This window comes from Manis pentadactyla, chromosome 11 (genome assembly GCF_030020395.1).
Source record: "Manis pentadactyla isolate mManPen7 chromosome 11, mManPen7.hap1, whole genome shotgun sequence".
NCBI classification, from domain to species: domain Eukaryota; kingdom Metazoa; phylum Chordata; class Mammalia; order Pholidota; family Manidae; genus Manis; species Manis pentadactyla.
In genome coordinates, this window is record NC_080029.1 from 66905918 (window position 1) to 66924985 (window position 19068).

Genomic DNA, 19068 nt, shown 5'->3' on the forward strand with positions numbered 1-19068 from the left:
CTATCATAAATAGATTATTTTTTCCTTAAGAAAAACATCTCTGATTATCAAAAATCCCCTGTAAGCTGTAATGGTAAGTAGTGCTTTGGCTATAATCCAATTGTGTGACCTCACAGAAGTTACTCAGTTTCTCTGGTCTGAGTTTATTCTCTAAAATGGAGATAGTAACTGCACATACATCCCATAGAGGTATGAAAATTAAAGAAACAACACACTCATCTCAGAGCACATTGAAAGTTTACTATACGAAAGTAAGCATTCAGTTTAAACTGATTATAATCAAAATAATTATTTCACCTGAGGGATAAAAACGAGTAAAGACCAGAAGTTTTCTTCAGACTTGCACATTTGTTTTACTGCAGGAATTTCATCATTAAAAAAAAATAAAGAGTTACAGGTATACATCATTTGGTTGTCAACTACAAACAATTTTCAATTTTCAATTAAACATAAAAACAAAGCATCTGAGATAGTTTTTGCCTAATAATTAGAGACTTCATTTCCTTATCCTAACCATTGAGAATCTTGCACATTCGGTATCAACTTCATCATCCACTTTTACCAAAATGCAAAACCGAAACCTGTGTTTATAACTTAGTGGTCCAGTAAATCATAACCTGCTATACATTTTTATTATGAAAAGTCTTACTGTAGCACAAATGTATCCATTCTTTAATCTTTAGCAATGATCATAAATTATTTGTATTTGTAGGAAGAAACCATAATTGCTACTTCGAGTTTGGAAAATAAACTTAAAGAAATGTTATTCATGTAACTAATGCCATAGTAGGACACTTTGTTTTTACATGTTTTTCTTTTTACATGTTTTTCTTTTTCTTTTCTCTTTTTTAACAAATTGTGGTTCTTTCCCCCCCAAAGTTTCCATAAAACTGCTTTTTATCAAAATATTGGGGTTCTTTTAAACATTTATTAATGAAGGATTTAATTAAATGTGCCAAACACTATTTTAAGAGAGAGGGATCCTAACTCTCATGGATACTGAGTCTAATGGCTGTGGTGTTTTAAAAAAAAAAAGCATTAGCTAAGACCCAACGACCAGCTACTTCAAGAAGACAATGTTCTGGCTTACTGATAAAAAGTACTTAAAAGCTAGAAACCACAAAAGATAATTATTAATATACCAGAAAATGTCAGTGAATTTCTGCTGAACACAGGCATACTAAAATTAAAGAAATGTTTTAAGGGCTAATTTATAATTCCTCTTTGCTAGATCAATAACAACAGGTCACATCTGAATCAGTAAATTTAGCTGTCAATGACACCAACTTTTAGCACTTATCATACACTGTTATGGTTATTAAAAGCCTAGAATTTCAAAAGAATCATAAAACGTCCTTTAGCAACCAACACAATGAGTCTCTTAGAGTGATTCATTAAGATACGATAGCCCAATGTAGAATTCCAGCCACAAGTAACATTTAACTTATGACTCTGACCAGAAATTAAAACAAAATTTAGAACATTGTGCAAAAAACTGGTTGATAATCTTCAGAAAATGTGTAATGAACACACACATGAGGCAAGGGAGCTACTCGAGATTAAAGAAAACTAATGAAACAAGAAATTTTATGCACCATCCTTAACTGGATCCTGAATAGAAAGAACAAAAAAGCTGTAGGAGGACATTACTGGGACAATGGAGGGAAATTTGATTAAATATTATTAGGGAATAAGATTTATCCAATTTATATTTCCTGAAAGCAGTATTTATATTGTAGTTATGTGGGGAAAATGTCCTTTATCTTGGGAGATATATTATGCTAAAAGATTTATGAATTGTCCAATTGTGCGTAATTTACTCTGTTTGGCCAAAAAAAAAAAAAAAAAGGTTGGGTGGCAAATATGGCCAAAAGTAAATAATGGTCAATCTACATGAAAAGTATAGGGACACTTAATTGTACTATTCTTGCTACATTTCTGAAGGTTCAGAAATTCTCAACATTATGAAGACAGAGAAAATGGTTATTTTAAAAAGAAGTAATCCTTTACGAAAGCAAAGGAACAAACTGACTAGGGAATTACAGCACAATTACTTCAGCCCGTGTGGTCATATATTTAAAGTGAAATGCACAGCTTATGTTTTTTCTAAAGCCAAATGCAAGGCTTACATTTTTTCTACAGCCATGATCCCCTTTCTGGTCCAATTACATAACAGGAAGAGAGTTCAGGTTAACCAAAGTTGAAGTTTTGTCAAGTGAATAACACAGTGGAGGTTGAGGAGGTATGCAAGGGAGTGATCACAAAAATGGATCGAGAAATACAGGCAGGGCAAGGAAGGACAGAGGACATAAAGTAATGATGTCTAGTGAAAAAGCACGCAAGTGATGAAAAAAATGGGAGTTCTTCAAAACAGCAAGTGAGAATGCTCTTTAAATAAAAAGGCTTTAAAAAATTCTATTCATTTACCTTAGCAATAAAATAAAGATTCATTCATCCACTTTTACCTCAATTATTTCATCCATTATTGGTGTGTTGGAGCAATACACAATTTTATTAGACCAGTATTTTAAGAATGTCATTGGCATTTGACTCAGTCTTACTAGAAATAAAACTTCTAAGCTTTAGACACAATGACAGTCTCCATTTCTTTACAATCCATTTACAACAGAGTCTCCATTTCTTTATAACCCATTTGTTAAAGTGCAGTCCAGATTAACAACTACATGCAAATGTAAATTCTGGCAAATATAGGTGAAAAAATTACTCACATATTTGGAACTTGGATTATTTGATCACCTAATCTATCATAGCCAAAAGGAAACAAAAAGAACTATAAGTAGCTGTCATAAAAACTATAAAAAGCTGTCACATATAAAAAAGATGTCACAAAACCCTTGCCTTAAAATACATTTTTACATTTATAGGAGGAACACCTCCTGTTTTCCAAAAAGCACAACTTAAGCTAACTCTGCCATGTGTTTTCCTGATCACAACTGACTAGAAATTGCAAATGGGAAAAACAAAATAAGATTACCAGCAGCAGGAGGTACACTGACAACAAAGCAGGAAATTGAAAAACTATAAAATGCAGAAAAAAATTTAGAAGTATCTAACACAGGAATGCTTCAATATTGAAGACAGCAGACTTATAAAGCCAGAGAAAATGCTCATTAAAATATCACTCTAAAGGGGGAAACACTTTCTAACAAATTCTACAAGGTATTACTCTGATACTAAAGCCTGACAAAGATACCAAAAGAATAGACCACTATACACACCGATATCCCTCATGAATACAGATGCAAAAACCTACCACATAATATTAGCAAACTGAATTCAACAGCATTATTAAAAATATTATACACCAGGAACAAGTGGGATTCACCCCAGGAATGCAAGGGTGGTTCAATGTACAAAAAAAAAAAATCAATGAATATAACACCGCAATGGAATGAAAGAGAAAAACCACAAGATCATCTCAGCTAACACAGAAAAATTGTTTAACAAAATCCAACACCCTTTTGTTAGAAAAATATGTATAAGCAGGGTGGAGATAAAAGCCAGCAAAGCCCACTAAAAGAGACTCAAAGAGTTAGCCACTTAAAACTAGAGATAGAAAAGACTCACAGAGTTAATGAGTTAATCAGCTGAAGCCCCAATTGCCAGGAGTAACCTGGAATATCCAGATATTCCCCAGATAAAGAAAAGTATCCCAGCACAGCCCATGTCTTTATTGTGTCAGTCAGATGATGTTATGGTAAAATTTACTTAAGCTTGCTTAAAAGGCCCAGCTTATTCTTTAACTTAACCTATATGCTGTTTTTTTCCTTCTCCTCCAGCCCCTAAAGTAATTTGCAACCTGGGGAGGAAACAAGCATCATGATTAATTTTCCAAACAAGCTCAGCTTTGAACAGCATAGTAAAAATAGGAAAGATTCTATCTTAAAGCTAAGACTGCATTTTAAAACCCAGGGAGTTAGGAATTAAGATTCTTAATATATTCTTTAGCAAACAGACTAACACACCCACCTTGGGGGCAGGGCAGGTGATCTTGATTGGTATGTTCCGAGAGGGAAGCTGCTATCCTGGGGAGGAACCTGATCAGTAAATTTCTTATGTTAATTTTGCAGAATTACCTGGAGGACTGAGAATAGAAGAAAAGACCCATAATGTCTCTCATCAAAGATACACACCTTGAGCCCACCTGACAAGTCCACACCCCTGGCCCTCTGTCACATTCCTGAAAAATCCTTAAAAGGGGGAACCCTCAATCTTTCCTTACATTGAGCCACCCTTGCATTCCTGGGGTGAATCCTGTGTTAGAAGTATCTAACACAGGAATGCTTCAATAGATTTTGAAGACAGCAGACTTTAAAAGACCGACCTCTTCTCTGAGGTTGCCCGCACTCTCTCTAAAACTTTTTCTCAACCTTTCAGAGTGTGCCTCTCCTCTCTGAGGTCACCCATACTCTAAGTACATAACTTTAAATAAAACTTTTACCCTGTGCTTCACTACTGTGTCTCTGCCCTTCAATTCTTTGTTGTGGCAAGGACAAGAACTGAGGAAAATAAACAAATGCCCCCTAACACTTTCATGATAAAAAATACTCAACAAACTAGAAAATAAGAAGTTATGGATTGCTTTTGCCTGCCAAAAAGATATGCTGAAGTCTTAACTTCCAATATCTTAGAAGGTGACCTTCTTTGAGAGTAGAGTCATTGAATGTACAATCAGTTAACTAAGATACAGTCATACTAAGGTAGGGTGAGTCCTTAACACAATGTCTGGTGTCCTCAGAAGACAGAGACACACAGGGAAAGCTCCAAAGGCAGAGACTAGATTAATACAGCTGCAAGCCAAGGAACACCAAGGACTGACAGCCACCACCAGAAACCAGGAAGAGGCAAGGAAGGATTTTACGCACAATCTCACAGGCAGTGTGACCCAGCTGATATGCTGATTTCAGACTTCTAGTCTGCAGATTGTGAGTGAATAAATTTCTGGTGTTTTAAGCTACCCACTCTAAGGGACTTTGTTATGGCAGCTCCAGGAAACTAATACAGAAAGAAAACTTCCTCATCAGGATAAAGACCATTTATGAAAACCTCAATGTTAACATCATAATGGTGAAAGAATTAAACTTCTCTATTCAATACAAAATAAGCTAAGGATGCCTGCTTTTACCACAGCTATACGACACCGCACAAGTTCAAGTGAGAGCAATTAAGCAAGACAAAGAATAAAAGGCATCCAAATTTGAAAGAAGTAAAGCTATTCCTAGTTCAGAGGACATTACATTATATATATATATATATATATATATATATATGATATATATAAAATCCCAAAGAATACACACATAAAAAAAGAGCTAATTAAAAAATTCAGCATCACACAAAAATCAGTTCTACACATCAGCAACAAACATTCCAAAAATAAGTAAGACAACAATTCCATTTACAACAGCATCCAAATAATACCTAGGAATAATCTTAATCAAGGAGTAGAAGATTTGTACACTGAAAATTAAAATGGTGCTGAGAGAAAGGACCTAAGTAAATGTAAAGATATCTAGTATTCATAAATTGGAAGACTTAATACTGTTTAAGATGGCAGTATTACCAAAGTGATCAACAGATCAAAATGCAATCCCCTTCAAGAGGAATGGCTAGCACACACACACACACACACAGAAAATTATAACAAATGTGGGCGAGGATGTGGACAAACTTGGAACCCTTGTATATTGCCAGAGGACCTGTAGAAAATAGTTTGACAGTTCTTCAAAAAAGTAAACATAGAATTACCATATGATCCACCATTCCACTCCTAGGTATGTATCCCCAAAGAATTGAAAACAGGCATTTGAACAAATACTTGTATACACGAATGTTCACAGCAGCACTATTCACAAACCAAAAGCCCACCAACTGAAGAATGAATAAACAAAACGTGGTATGTATTCACACAGTGTTTCATGCTACTACATAGATGAACCTCAAAGACTTTGTGAAGTGACAGAACCAGACAAAAGGCCACACACTGCCTGATTCCATTTCTATGGAATGTCCTGAACAATTAAGTCCACAGAGACAGAAAGCAGGTTGGTGGCTGCCAGTGGTTAGGGTCAAAGAGGGCATAGGGAAGACAGTAACTGCTTAATGGGTACTGAGTTTTCTTTGCAGTGATGAGAATCTCTGAACTAGATAAGGTGATGGTTGAACAACATCAAACATGTACTACATGGTACTGAATCGTACATTTTTTAATTGTTTTATATGATTTTCACCTCAATAAAAATGTAAGAAAAAAGTTATCATTCTAAGATAACTATCTAACCTGATCTCTGTACATTCAATGCTGATAACCATGTTTCCTTCTCATTAAAAATTTTCTTCTCCCACTATTTTAAGGCTCCACTCTTTTGTATAGCCTATTTGCATTGTGAACTTCTCACTCTTTATGTTCACCTTGAATGTCATCAGCACACAGCTTACATTAGTATCTGTCACAATTACCATGTTCTTATTCTAGATCAAACCATTTCCCAAGGATCTATAACTATACGGTCAATTGAGTCTTGGGCTTTTATATGGAAACCCCACAGGCACCTTAAGTTTTAACAGGTGCATAATATGAATCCAGTATCAAAATATCAAACCTGCTTTTTGTACCATAATTTTTATTGTCATTAATGGTACACCACCTACAGTCACCCTAATGTAACAACCTGAGAGGCATTTTCGAGTCCTTTTTCAACCTCATATCTATCAGGTTTATCAACCTGATTAATTACTAAGAAAGGACTGTTATTCCCTTTTTTCCCTCTCTCTCTCCTCTACATTACCTTGTTTTGTCTACTTTGAATTTGTACTAATATTTCAAGGCTCATTTTCCAACTAGAACTTAGCACAACTTACTATATAGTACTATTATACAAACGAATAGAGACATCTGATTCCACCATGAAGGATTAACTGTTTTGGAAATTGTCTTCCTATGGCAAACAACTAAAACCTGGAAAAATTATTTGAAACAACAGTTTTCAGACATGGAAAAGCAGGCAGCTCAAAGATAAGAATTAACAAATGTGGGCAAGGATGTGAAGAAATAGGAACCCTGCTTCACTGCTGGTGGGAATGTAAATTGGGGCAACTGTTGTGGAAAGCAACATGGAGGTTCCTCAAAAGACTAAAAATAAAAATACCAGTTGACCCAGTAATTCCACTCCTAGGAATTACCCGAAGAAAACAAGATCCCTGATCAAAAAGATATATGCACCCCTGTGTTTACTGCTGAGCTATTTGCAATAGCCAAGATATGGAAGCAACCTAAGTGTCTATCAACAGATGAATGGTTAAAGAAGATGGGGTACATATACACAATTATTACTCAGCCATGAAAAGAGAAGAAACATTCCCATTTGCAACAACATGGAGGAACCTAGAGGGCATTATGCTCAGTGAAATAAGTAAGGTGGAGAAAGACAAATACCAAATGATTTCACTTATTTGTGGAGTATAAAAACAAAGCAAAACAGAAAGAATGAAATATCAGTAGACTCACAGACACTGAGAAAGGACTAGTGGTTACCAAAGGAGAGCGGTGGGGAGAGTGGAAGGGAGGGGGAAGGGGATTAAGGGGCACAATAATTAGCAATCACAATATAGGGTGGTCACAGGGATGGTAGTACAGCACTGAGAATACAGTTAATGATTCTGTAACATCTTACTACATTGATGGACAGTGACTACACTGGAGGGGGGTGAGAACTTAATAATGTAGGTAAATGCTGAACTACTGTATTATGTATCTGAATCCAATGACTGTCTATCAATGATACTTTTATTAAAAAAGAAAAAAAGCAGCTCAGAACTGATGTGTGTGGAAAAATAAGTTACACTGTTGAAATGCCTCAATTAAATGCATAGGTAGTTTTAGATAGTAGCATAGGGAAGTGGAATCCCAACATAGCACAATGGTCTACCAGAGTTGACAAGATGGAGACAGAAGGTCAGAAAGGCAAAGGTGGCTAAAATTTATGGAGTAGAGTATCAAAAAAAGAGAAAATGCAGAGAAAGCGACTGATTGGTATGCAGAAAAGTCCCTGGAGTCTTTGGTTGAATATTGCACATGTATGAGAGGAAACTTCCTGAGGCCAGTGGTTGAGAAGCTCAAATTCTATTCTCAAAAGACCTTTTAATATGCAGGTATTGGGTCAAATCCTTATACTTTATTGTAGGTCTAAACAAACATTAGAATAAAAGCTGCTCTGGATCTGACAAAATTAATTTACAAGCAAGTCTGTAACAGACCAAACTGAGTCACAAAATTCTTAACACATGACAAAACAAATCCAACACTCTTTAAAAGAACACTAGAAAATTCATCACCCAATAATGTAAAATATACAATGTCTAACATTCAAATCAGAATCACCAAAGCAGCAGAAAAATACAACCCATAATCAGGAGAAAAGTCAACATAAACAGACCCAGAAATGAAATAGAACAGAATTATACATATACTCAAAGATGTAAGAGGAAAAAATCAGTATGATGGGTAAAAAAATCGAAGCAGCTTAAATTGAACTTTTAGATTAGACCACAGAGGAAAAAACAAAAACAAAAAACAAAAAATAGTGAACTAAAAGATACTGCTCTTCCCCCTCCCCTCTCTATATATAGTCTAATCAAAATGCAACACAACTAGAAAACAAGGTTAAAATGAACGATGTCAGTAAGCTGTGGGACAAATTCAAGATGTCAAAACACATGTTAGAATCTAATAAAGGCAGAGTTGTGGGAAAAAGAACAAAAAATATTTCAAGAAATAATGACCCAAAATTTTCAAAAAATTTATAATTGTGAACCAGGAGATATAAGAAGCTCTAAAAATCTTAAGTAGAAGTTTTTGTTTTTGTTTTAAAGAAACACACTAGGGTACATTTTTAATTAAACTGCTAAAAAACAGTAATCTTAAAAACAGCTGGGAGTTGAGGGAGAAAACATCATACACAGAGGAACACAGACGAGAATAAGAGCAGATTGTTTTCTGCATATCTAACAAGTAAGCAGCCATTAAATGCTGAATGAAAAGAAAAGGAAAAAGATCTATCAGCCTAAAACTATATCCCCAGAAGAGTTGGAGAACACCATACTTCTCAATTTCAAAATTACTACAAAGCTACAGTAATGAAAACAGACTGGTACTGGCATATATGGATAGGCATATTAGATCAATGGGATATAACTAAAGTCCAAAAATACCCACATTTATGATCAATTATTTTCAAAAAGAATGCCAAGGCAATTCAATAAATGGTGCTTGGACAATGGATATCTACATGCAAAGAAAATCAAGCTGGAACCCTTCTTTGCATTATACACAAGGTGATAGATTAAAATTTAAGAGCTAACACTATAAAACTCTTATAGGAGACTATACAAAACATCTTCTGTGCTCTTGGATTAGGGAAAACCTTAGATGTGATATCATGCAGTGATAAATTTTAAAATAAAAAATTGAGCTTGATCAAAATCCACAACTTAGTGCTTCAAATGATACCATCAAGAAATTGTGGAAGACAACCCAAAGAATGGGAAAAAAATTTTGCGAATCGTATTTGGCAACTTGTATCTAGAATATATAAAGAGCTCTTAAACTCAACAGTAAGACAATCTAAAAAATGGGCAAAGGATCTGAACAGTTGTTTCTCTAAAGATATACAAATGGCTGATAACACTTGAAAATATGCTCAGCACCATTTTGTCCCTAGGGAAATGCAAATTAAAACTGGATGGTTATAATCAAAAAAGAGGAAAATAAGTGTTAGCAAAGATGTGGAGAAACTGGAACTCTTATGCAATGCTGGTGAGAATGTAAAATGGTGTGGCCACTTTGAAAATCTGGTAATTCCTCAAAAGGTTAAACACAGAGTTACCACATGACCTAGCAATTCCACTTGTAGGTATATGATCAATTGAAATGAAAACGTGTCCACACAAAACCTTACACAGGGATGTTCAGAATGGCAATATTCAATATAGCCAAGAAGTGGGAACCAGTCAGACGTCCATCAATGAAAAAGTATTCAACAACAAAAATGAAGTACTGAGAAATGTGACAATATGGATGAGCCTCAAAGACATGTTAAATACAAGAAACTGGTCATGAAACAACAGAACATGAAATAGCTACAGCGACAGAAAGTTAAGAGGATGGGTGTGGGGAACAGGGAGTGACTGCTTAATAGGTATGTGGTTCCTTTTTGGCATGATGAAAATACTTTGAAATTATGATAACAAAATACCACAGGATTGTATACTTTAAATGAGTTGTAGAGTGTGTAAATTACATTTAATAAAGCTTTTATATAAAAGACTTATAATCTAAGAAAATATCTTTCAAAAATGAAGATAATTACCTGCTTGAAGCTAGAATTATGAACATGTACTGTGATGTTTAAGACATCACAGAAGACAAACTGTGATGAAAGATGTGTATTTCAAATTTTAGAGCACCCTAAAAAAAGAGTTATAATTAGTAACATGATACTGGAGTTAAAATATAATAAAAATATTCAATTAATCCAAAAGATGGCAAGAAAAGAAAAAAGGAATAATGTTCATATGGAACAATTGGAAAATAAAACAAGATGGCAGACTTAGAATGAATTATAGTGATAATTACATTAAGAGCCAAAGATCTAATAAGTGCTTTAAACAAGTGGATTGGTAGACATGATATGCTCTCTACAAGGAACTACATTAAAAGTAAAAGGATGTAAAAGACATAAAACATAAACCCTACTCAAAAGAATCACTGGCTATATTAATATCAGACAAAGTAGCCTCCAGAAAAGGAATGTTATGAAGCATAGAGAGATGTTTCATATCCCTAAATGCATATGCAACTAAAAGAACTGAAAAACATATGAAGTAAAATCTAACATAACTAAAAGCAGAAAAAAGCTACCATCATGACTGCAGACTTCAATAGTACTGTTTTAAATAATTAAAAATAACAAGTCAATATGAAAATCACTAAGGATATATGACTTGACCAATACGCTAAAAAAACTGATATTTACAGAATCTCTCAATAGCTTAATAAACACTTTGTTCAATGTCCCATGGAACATTCTTCAAAACAGACCATATCCTGGGCTATAAAACAAGTCTCAATAAACTTACACTACAATCAGTTTTCCATCTTCAATAAAATTCAACTAGAAATGAGTAACAAAGATATCTGTAAAATATTTAGAAATAAAACACTTCTAATAACCGAAGAGTTAAAAAAAAAAATCAAAAGGGAAATTACGAAGTATTCCCAACTGAATGAAATGTAAACTACCTATCAAAATCTGTGGCATGCAGCTAAAAACAATGCTTGGAGGAAAAATTTTAACATTAAATACTACAGTAGAATATTGATTACTATCATTAATGTAGGCTTCTACTTTACGAGCCTATAAAGAAATCAAATGAAAGCAGAAAGAACTAAATACAAATAACTCAATGAATTAAAAAATGGATGAGAGGAAAAGTTGGTTTTTTGAAAAGACCAGTAAAACTGATAAACCTCTAATAAGAGAAAAAAAGGCACAAAATAGTAATACTAAGAATAAAAGAGGAGGCATCACTACATATGCTATAGGCATTGAAAGAATAGTAAGATTTTACAACCTTATGCCAACCTGGATGAAATGAACACATTTCTCAAAAGACACAAAAACCCAATGCTTACACCAAAGAAGAAATCAAACACTTGTACAGCCCTGTATCTATTAGAGGAATTTAATCTATGCTTTAAAATCTCCTCACAAACAAAATTCTGGGTTCAAGTAGTTTCATTGGTGAATTCTACCAAAATTTAAGAAAGAAGAATTATTAATTCTATACAAACTTTTCCAGAAAATAAACTCAGTCTATGAAGCCAGCTTTATTCTTATCCAAAACCGGACAAACACACTGCAAGAAACGAAAACTATAGAACAATATCTCTCAGGATGCTGAATCCTTAACACTTCAGCAAACTGAACCCAGCAATATATAAAAAGTATAACACACAACATTATGACTAAGTAGTGCTTATCTCAGGGATGAAAGGTTAGTTTAACATTTGAAGATCAATTAATATTTAATTCACCACGTAACAGACTATAAAAAAGAACCATATGATGGTCACTTCCACAAGATGTAGAAAAAAAATCACACAACAAAATCAACACCCATTTTGGATAAAAACACAGCAAACTAGGAATAGAAACCAGGAAAATTTCTCAGCCTGATAAACAGAATCTACAAAAAAACAACAGTAACATCATACTTAATGATGAAACACTGGATGCTTATGGGGATGATAAAAATGTTCTGTATCGTCAATGTGGCAGTCACATGACTTCAGCTACTAAAATTCATACAATTAAAATCGGTGAATTTTATTGTATGCAGATTAAACAAGGGTAATGATTAAAACAATAAAAGTACCGTTCATTTATACCAGCATGTCTACGGAGCTATAAACAATGAAGTACAACTTGTATGTAATAGGTATCTGATATATATTTACAAGTTGAACCTTAAACAGAAGATGGTTGTATGCTATAGTCCATACTGAGAATTCAATATTGAACTCGCAAGCAAATGGGAATTTCTACTAAAACTGATTAGCATTATAATTTAGTAACAAAACCACACAGTACGCTATGACCACCACCAAAGAATTAGCTTTCACCTTTCACACAGTGATCCTGTGGTCCTAGAGCACCTCAGCATACTTCTCACAAAGCACCCACATAAACTACCTGTCAGTTGAATGAACTAATTCAAATTGTTCTAAGAATTGAACTAGAATTTCATTTTTAATCTTACATTTAGAATCCACTCATTTTCCTCAAACAAAACCACTCAACTACAATGAAAATATTCAAGAAAAAGGTTTTAATTATAAAAATGCACAAAATGCTATTATTAATTTATTTTGATTTTTCTAATCACTAGAGAAAAGTATTTTCTAAGTGCTAGGTCATATCTATAAAGCCTTACTATATTACTAGAGAAAATGAGAATTCCCTGAGCTCAAAGCAGGAAGCCAATATAAGAACCTCTGCATTTCTACTATGCTAAAGATGGACAGAAATATAGGTAAGAAATCTGTCTAATACACTCTCTGTGAAGGAAACAACCAAATGATTAAGGGCATATCCAAATTTAGTCTCTATAAGTGAACACTTAGTAACAGGAGGAGGAAGATATAGAGTATTTCAACTGTAACAGCAGTGGATGACAAGTATTACCCCACATTATGAAAACTAAGAATTCAGTACTTCTCACCAGACAACCCACTATGCTTAGAATTTAGCTGATAATCAGACTAAAGGGTAAGGTATAAAAATGAGCTTGATTTTTTGATAGGAAATGAGCATCTTAGTTTTGTTTTTTAAACAATGCTTGTTTTATCAAAGGTCATTAAGAACAAATAAAGCTAAAACAGAATTAGATCATTTTTTCAAACCATTAAATTTTGTAGTCCAATCACTAAGGTTTCACAGTTTACTTGTGCTCATTTTAAACGAACATAAACATGATAATATCCTACCTTTATTCCCTACCTCTGACTACCCCAATCCTCAATAATAGTTTTACATTGGAAAAGTAAACATAAGAGCAGGCTTATTCTTAAAATAGTGAGGCTATCCACCCTCTCTTCAAAAATACAGCTCAATCCAAAACACATCCCAAACAAGCTGTCTTTTACACATTCGTAAATACTATTATGAATATTAACAGATTCATGTGCAAAATGATATTAAACAGTATTAGACTTAAATATTGAAAATTTTCAAATTATTGATTTAATCTTAACTACCAATGGTTAAATAGTGGCATAATTTAATAACCAAGTTTTTCTAAATTCCAGAATAAGGTTAAGTATAACACTTTAGCATCTGACTTAGCCATTAAACAGAAGTCCAAGCATTAACAGAGAACAAAATTTCTCCCAAATATCAGACGTTATACTTAGTGTTAATACTAAAGACAATCAATCTAATAATGAGAACTATACACCTCTTTCAAAACTTAGCTTTAATGAATCATGAACATTTGGCAAATTTTTGGTGTAGTAAAAATGAAAGTTTACGTAAAATTTCTTGCAATCATACTTCTGATCTTACCTGTATCTTCAATAAATTCCACACATTTTTCAACAAATAGTGGGATAGGCTTCTCAGATGTAACCAGATCCTGGAGGGGCATCCCAAAGTAATTACTTTCCCAATTTCTACGTGTTGGTGGATTGAAGTTCTTAGTTTTCTTTTTCTGCTATAAGAAAATGCATTCAAGTTAAAACTATTAAAATTATTTCCTTCAAAATAACATTTGTAATAATGTAAATGCACATTTTGTACCAAAAAATATTTAAAAACCACATCCAGTGTAAATGTCCATCAATATGGATCTTATTAAATAAATTGTGCTAGAAGCAGCAACTTGACCAATGCAAAGAGATAAAAGTAGACTGAGAAAAAATGGCTGACAAAAATGTTACCTTTGAAAAATAATAGCAAAGTGGACAGGAAGAAGACAAGAAAATATTTTTCAATTCCAATGCAAAGGAAAAACTAGGAGTAAGCAATGCTCAATTCAGTTTTAGACAGTCTGTTAATTTTATTTAGTCTTTGGGGCAGGTCCAAGTGAGGCTTTTGAGCATAGCGATGTCTGTAAGAACATAATGTTAACTTTAACTATTGATTATACAATGAAGCTATATAATTCCATCAATGTTTCTTTAATCCCATCATTTGACCCTTCTTACTTTCCCATTTTCTTCCTGTCTACTGCTTCTATTTCTAAATGTTATGATTTTCATACGTAATGGATGAAACATTTTCACAGTAGTAAAAGTTTGATTTCAATCTAACATTGGGAGAAAATGAGTTAACCTGGGAGTGAACATCTCAAAATCCTAAGTATTATCTGTAATCCAACTGTTGAGATTCTGAGTCAGTCTTTCTGGAGTAGAGCACAGAAAATATCTCCACAGATATTCTTATTGTGCACCCCCAGTTGAGAAATCTCTACAATATAGAATAATGATAAAGTTCTCAGAAATTCAAAGATGTTAGAGCACTTTTATTGACACCCCTTCTTCCTTTTATAGTCTAAATTTTTATCTACAGATTTTTATTTTCTCTGGTATAAATCACATTCATATTTGTCCTAAATTACTGACTTACAAAACAGGATAAAAACATGCCATTTATAATCAGAAAAGAGTGTGTGTAGACAGGGAAAGGAGCTAAGGCCAAGTTTTCAATGCTTAGGGTACAATCCTCATCTTATTTCCCACTCTTTTTGGAGGAGTCTCCTTTGGATGGTACCTTGGGAATATTCTTCAAAGCAAACTTCCAGAGCTCATGAAATCCAACTTCTAAATTTTCACATACTATCACTCCCTGGTGACAGAGACCACATACAACTTGGATGTGTACAGATAACATTTAATACAGGTAGGTGTCTGGAATATTGCCAATAAAGTATTGGAGTATTGATCCAGCTCAAGACTGCAGCCACCAAGTCATAAAGACCCATACTCCTTAAATGATCTTTCCGCTACTACCACCATCAAAACAGAACAATATGCAAGGAAGTAGAAATGAAGAAACTTGATTTCAAAGCTGAGTTAGGGATACAGTAGCTGAGTCCTCTTTCTCAGCAACACTAAGGTACCTTCTAGCCTGTACCATTTGATTATAAAAGTGAAAAAAGTCAACAATGGGTGTTTTAGAGAGATGGTACCGTGGTAGAAAGATTACACTTAGGCAAATTAATAGTAAGCTAGCTAGTCTTAACTGTTCCAATCAAATATTAAGAAATCCTCTTCTAATACTGCCTTAGAAGTATCAATCTAAACTCTCAGATGACTCTGAAATGATTCCACCTTTACTCTTAGTATCATGGGGACAGGAAAAAGTGAAGTGTAAACTTTATCTAGGAAGCCCTGAATACTTTACTAAAATTGGGCGGGTGGAGACAGGAAAGTAAAATAATTGATTTTTGGTTCAGAAAATATCTCCCAAGGTCCATAAAGTTACAAGGGCAAATTATTTAATTCTGTAGTTTTACCGAGAATCAGGGCTAGTAATCTAAGGTAACGAAAGGCTAAGTGGTTCACAGAATGGAATATCTGACAAACTCTATAAAGGGGTAATTTACTAATGTAGAACTGCCTTAACAGTCAAGTTATAATTCATATATATTTGGGGAAGGGAGAGGAGGGGAAAGCATAAAAAGCTTTTGTGATTTTACTAATTTTTCTATTAACTAATTGACCGGTTACAAAAGAAAATTCTATACAGAAGACAGCTTTGGATTAGACATGCCCATATTAGTTTTCAGGATGAATAAAATGCTTATTTCCTTTTTTCTGTAAGTAATAGTTCTTATGTAATTCTGATATAGTTGCTCTTTGGTTAAGAGTTGCTCATCTGTAGCTACAAATTTATACCAATTCAAAATGATTTAGATTAAAATCTATTTCATAAGTTAAAGTACCTAATGCTAGATGATTACAATTGTTACAAAATACCATCAAGATTTTCTGAGATGTAAGAAAAATAAGAGTATTTTTATTTGGTCATTTGTACCTGCATTTGGTCATTTCTTTCTATAGCTTTTGATGAACCATTAGTCAGAAATGGCAGCCCCAATTTAATAATCACACCAGTGGGAAAACAAGATCTGATTTATGGTAATCCAATTTTTGATTTATTAGTACATTCATATTACCTCAATTTTGGCTTGAATGCAAATGCCCACTATCTTTTTTTGGGGCCACTTAGCCAAATCTCTTGTCTGTAAAAGCATATCCACCCTAAAATAAACATTCCATTCACAAATAATGTAAACAATGTTACCAATTAAGTGTCCAGCAGATATTAAAAACTATCATTAGTATAAATAAACAGGACCAGGAAAAGACATATATAGTTGAAACTGCTTCCCCACGTCAGTAATTCAGCAATGCTACAATGAAGGCATCTAAGCAACAGCCTCAAATAAATAGTATAATCAATAACATTAAAAAAAAAAAACAATACTTAACTGCTTCATTTGTAACCATCAATCTGAAGCAAACTGAAGTAGTAAAAGGCAGTTGACTGGACTTTCAAAGAACCAATCCCAGAAACAAGAAAATCTGGATTGCTCTCTTAAATTTAAGATGAAATTTTGAAACAAGATTAAAGAAAAACTGAGAAAGAGGCAAAAATGTGAAGAAACTGAAGAAAAAAACCCATTAAAGAAATGAAAATCTCTTGAGCAAGACACTTTATTCCTACCATATCATTCCTTTGACACACCAAAAAACACTCTCTTGCTCCCATTTAAAAAAGAAGCCTCAGTCTTCCTATCCCTACTTGCCCCATAATGCAGAAGTCATCTATACTACATGTCTCTGATTCCTCTTCTTCCATTCTCTCTTGAGTGTAACTCAAATTAGCCTATCACTCTCCTTCATCACTCCACCAAATCTGCTCTTATTAAGGAAGATCAACAATAATTGTTTTCCAACAACTGGTTCTCAGCTCTCATTTTACTTGGCCTTTTAGCAGTCACTCCCATCACTGGTCTGTCAGACTACCTCTATTACACCTCCATTGCTCTCCCCTTACTAGTCTCCCTTTGCTGGTCCCTCCTCACCAAACTTGTGATGTTGTGAATACTCTAGGCCTCAGACCCTAATTGTCTTTTTCTCAACATCTATACTCACCCTTTTGGTAATGTCATCCACATGCTGATTAACCCAAATTAATACTTCCAGTTCAAGTCTTTCTCTTGAACTCTAGGTTTATCTGAAACATTCTACCTGACATCATTTGAATATCTAAGAGATATTTCTTTCTTAGCATATACAAAATTAAACCAATGATTTCTTTAAAATATACTTTCATCTGTGGCCTTCTCCATCTCAACTGCTGGCAATTCCACTTTTTCAGTCACTCAGACTGAAAGTCTTGGAGTTATCCTTGATACCGTTTTTTTCTCACACCCTACTTGCAACTGTTACACAAATGTATTTGATACAGAATCTATTTTCAATCTTAATTGCTAACTCTCTGGTCCATAAAGCTATCATCTTTTCACATATCTAGATTATTGCATCACTTGTTCAATCAATCCCCTGATTTTTACATCCTGGTAACTCCTCTTCCGAATTCCAGACTCATACATCTAACTTTTCCACTTTCACTAAGATGTCAACAGATACTTTAAACTTAACATAATAAGCACAAAACAGACGCTGTGATTCTCGTTTTTCACTTACTCTTTCACCCTTAGTCTTCACTGTGTCAATAAATCTACCCACTTGCTTAAAACATAAATCTAGGAGTCAACATCGATTTTTCCATTTCCCTTACTCTCCACAGCAAATGCATAGGAAGCTTGGTTGATATGACTTCCAAAATACTATCCAGCAGCTGTCCACTTTTCCCTTTTTGGTACCTGTACCTAGCACAATATCTAGCACATGGTAGGTGCTCAGAAGCAACAAAATTACAAAAAGGAATTAGCCTGTTTACCGTAAAAGCCTTTTACATGTAAGATTTCTATTAGTAAGTATATAAAATACTGTTGGTTTATTTACCAATTTATGCAAAGTTTCATTATACCTAATTCTTCAATCCTATGGAAGTCACTGTATAGGTGTGCCTAAGCTTAAGCATCCAAACCTAATAAAATTGGGGTTCACACAAAATACTGATTATCATAAAATTACAAGAATAATAAACCAACCAACTCTGTGGAAATTCTTTTAGATATAAGGTTGTATACTTTCAACAGTGTGTAAGAACTGTGCAGTTACTATGTATATAACATAATGCTACATACTGTACAGGATAAAGAAATCAATGGAAGTTAATGCCCTCAATAAACATATAATCTATTAAGAAGCACCTCACTACTAGTCATTTAGTTAATAGCACACACAAAACAATATATAAAGTGTCAAAATAATTAGATGTAATGCTTAACCCCAGACCTCAAAAAGAAAAACTTATAAAGGAAGAGATGAGGTTGGGGACATTCAGGAATTTA

General features: G+C 33.8%; 1 protein-coding gene across 5 annotated transcripts in view; it reads right to left on the reverse strand.

The window, feature by feature from the left end:
• ARHGAP5 (Rho GTPase activating protein 5) overlaps positions 1–19068 on the reverse strand; it is a 94137-nt gene that overhangs the window by 32638 nt on the left and 42431 nt on the right. For 4 of the 5 annotated variants that reach the window (XM_036881206.2, XM_036881205.2, XM_036881207.2 and 1 more), the window contains exon 3: positions 14145–14292. In XM_036881206.2, coding sequence (XP_036737101.2) covers positions 14145–14292 — 148 coding nt within the window. The remainder of the gene's footprint in view (positions 1–14144; positions 14293–19068) is intronic. The other variant, XM_036881208.2, reaches the window with a different exon arrangement.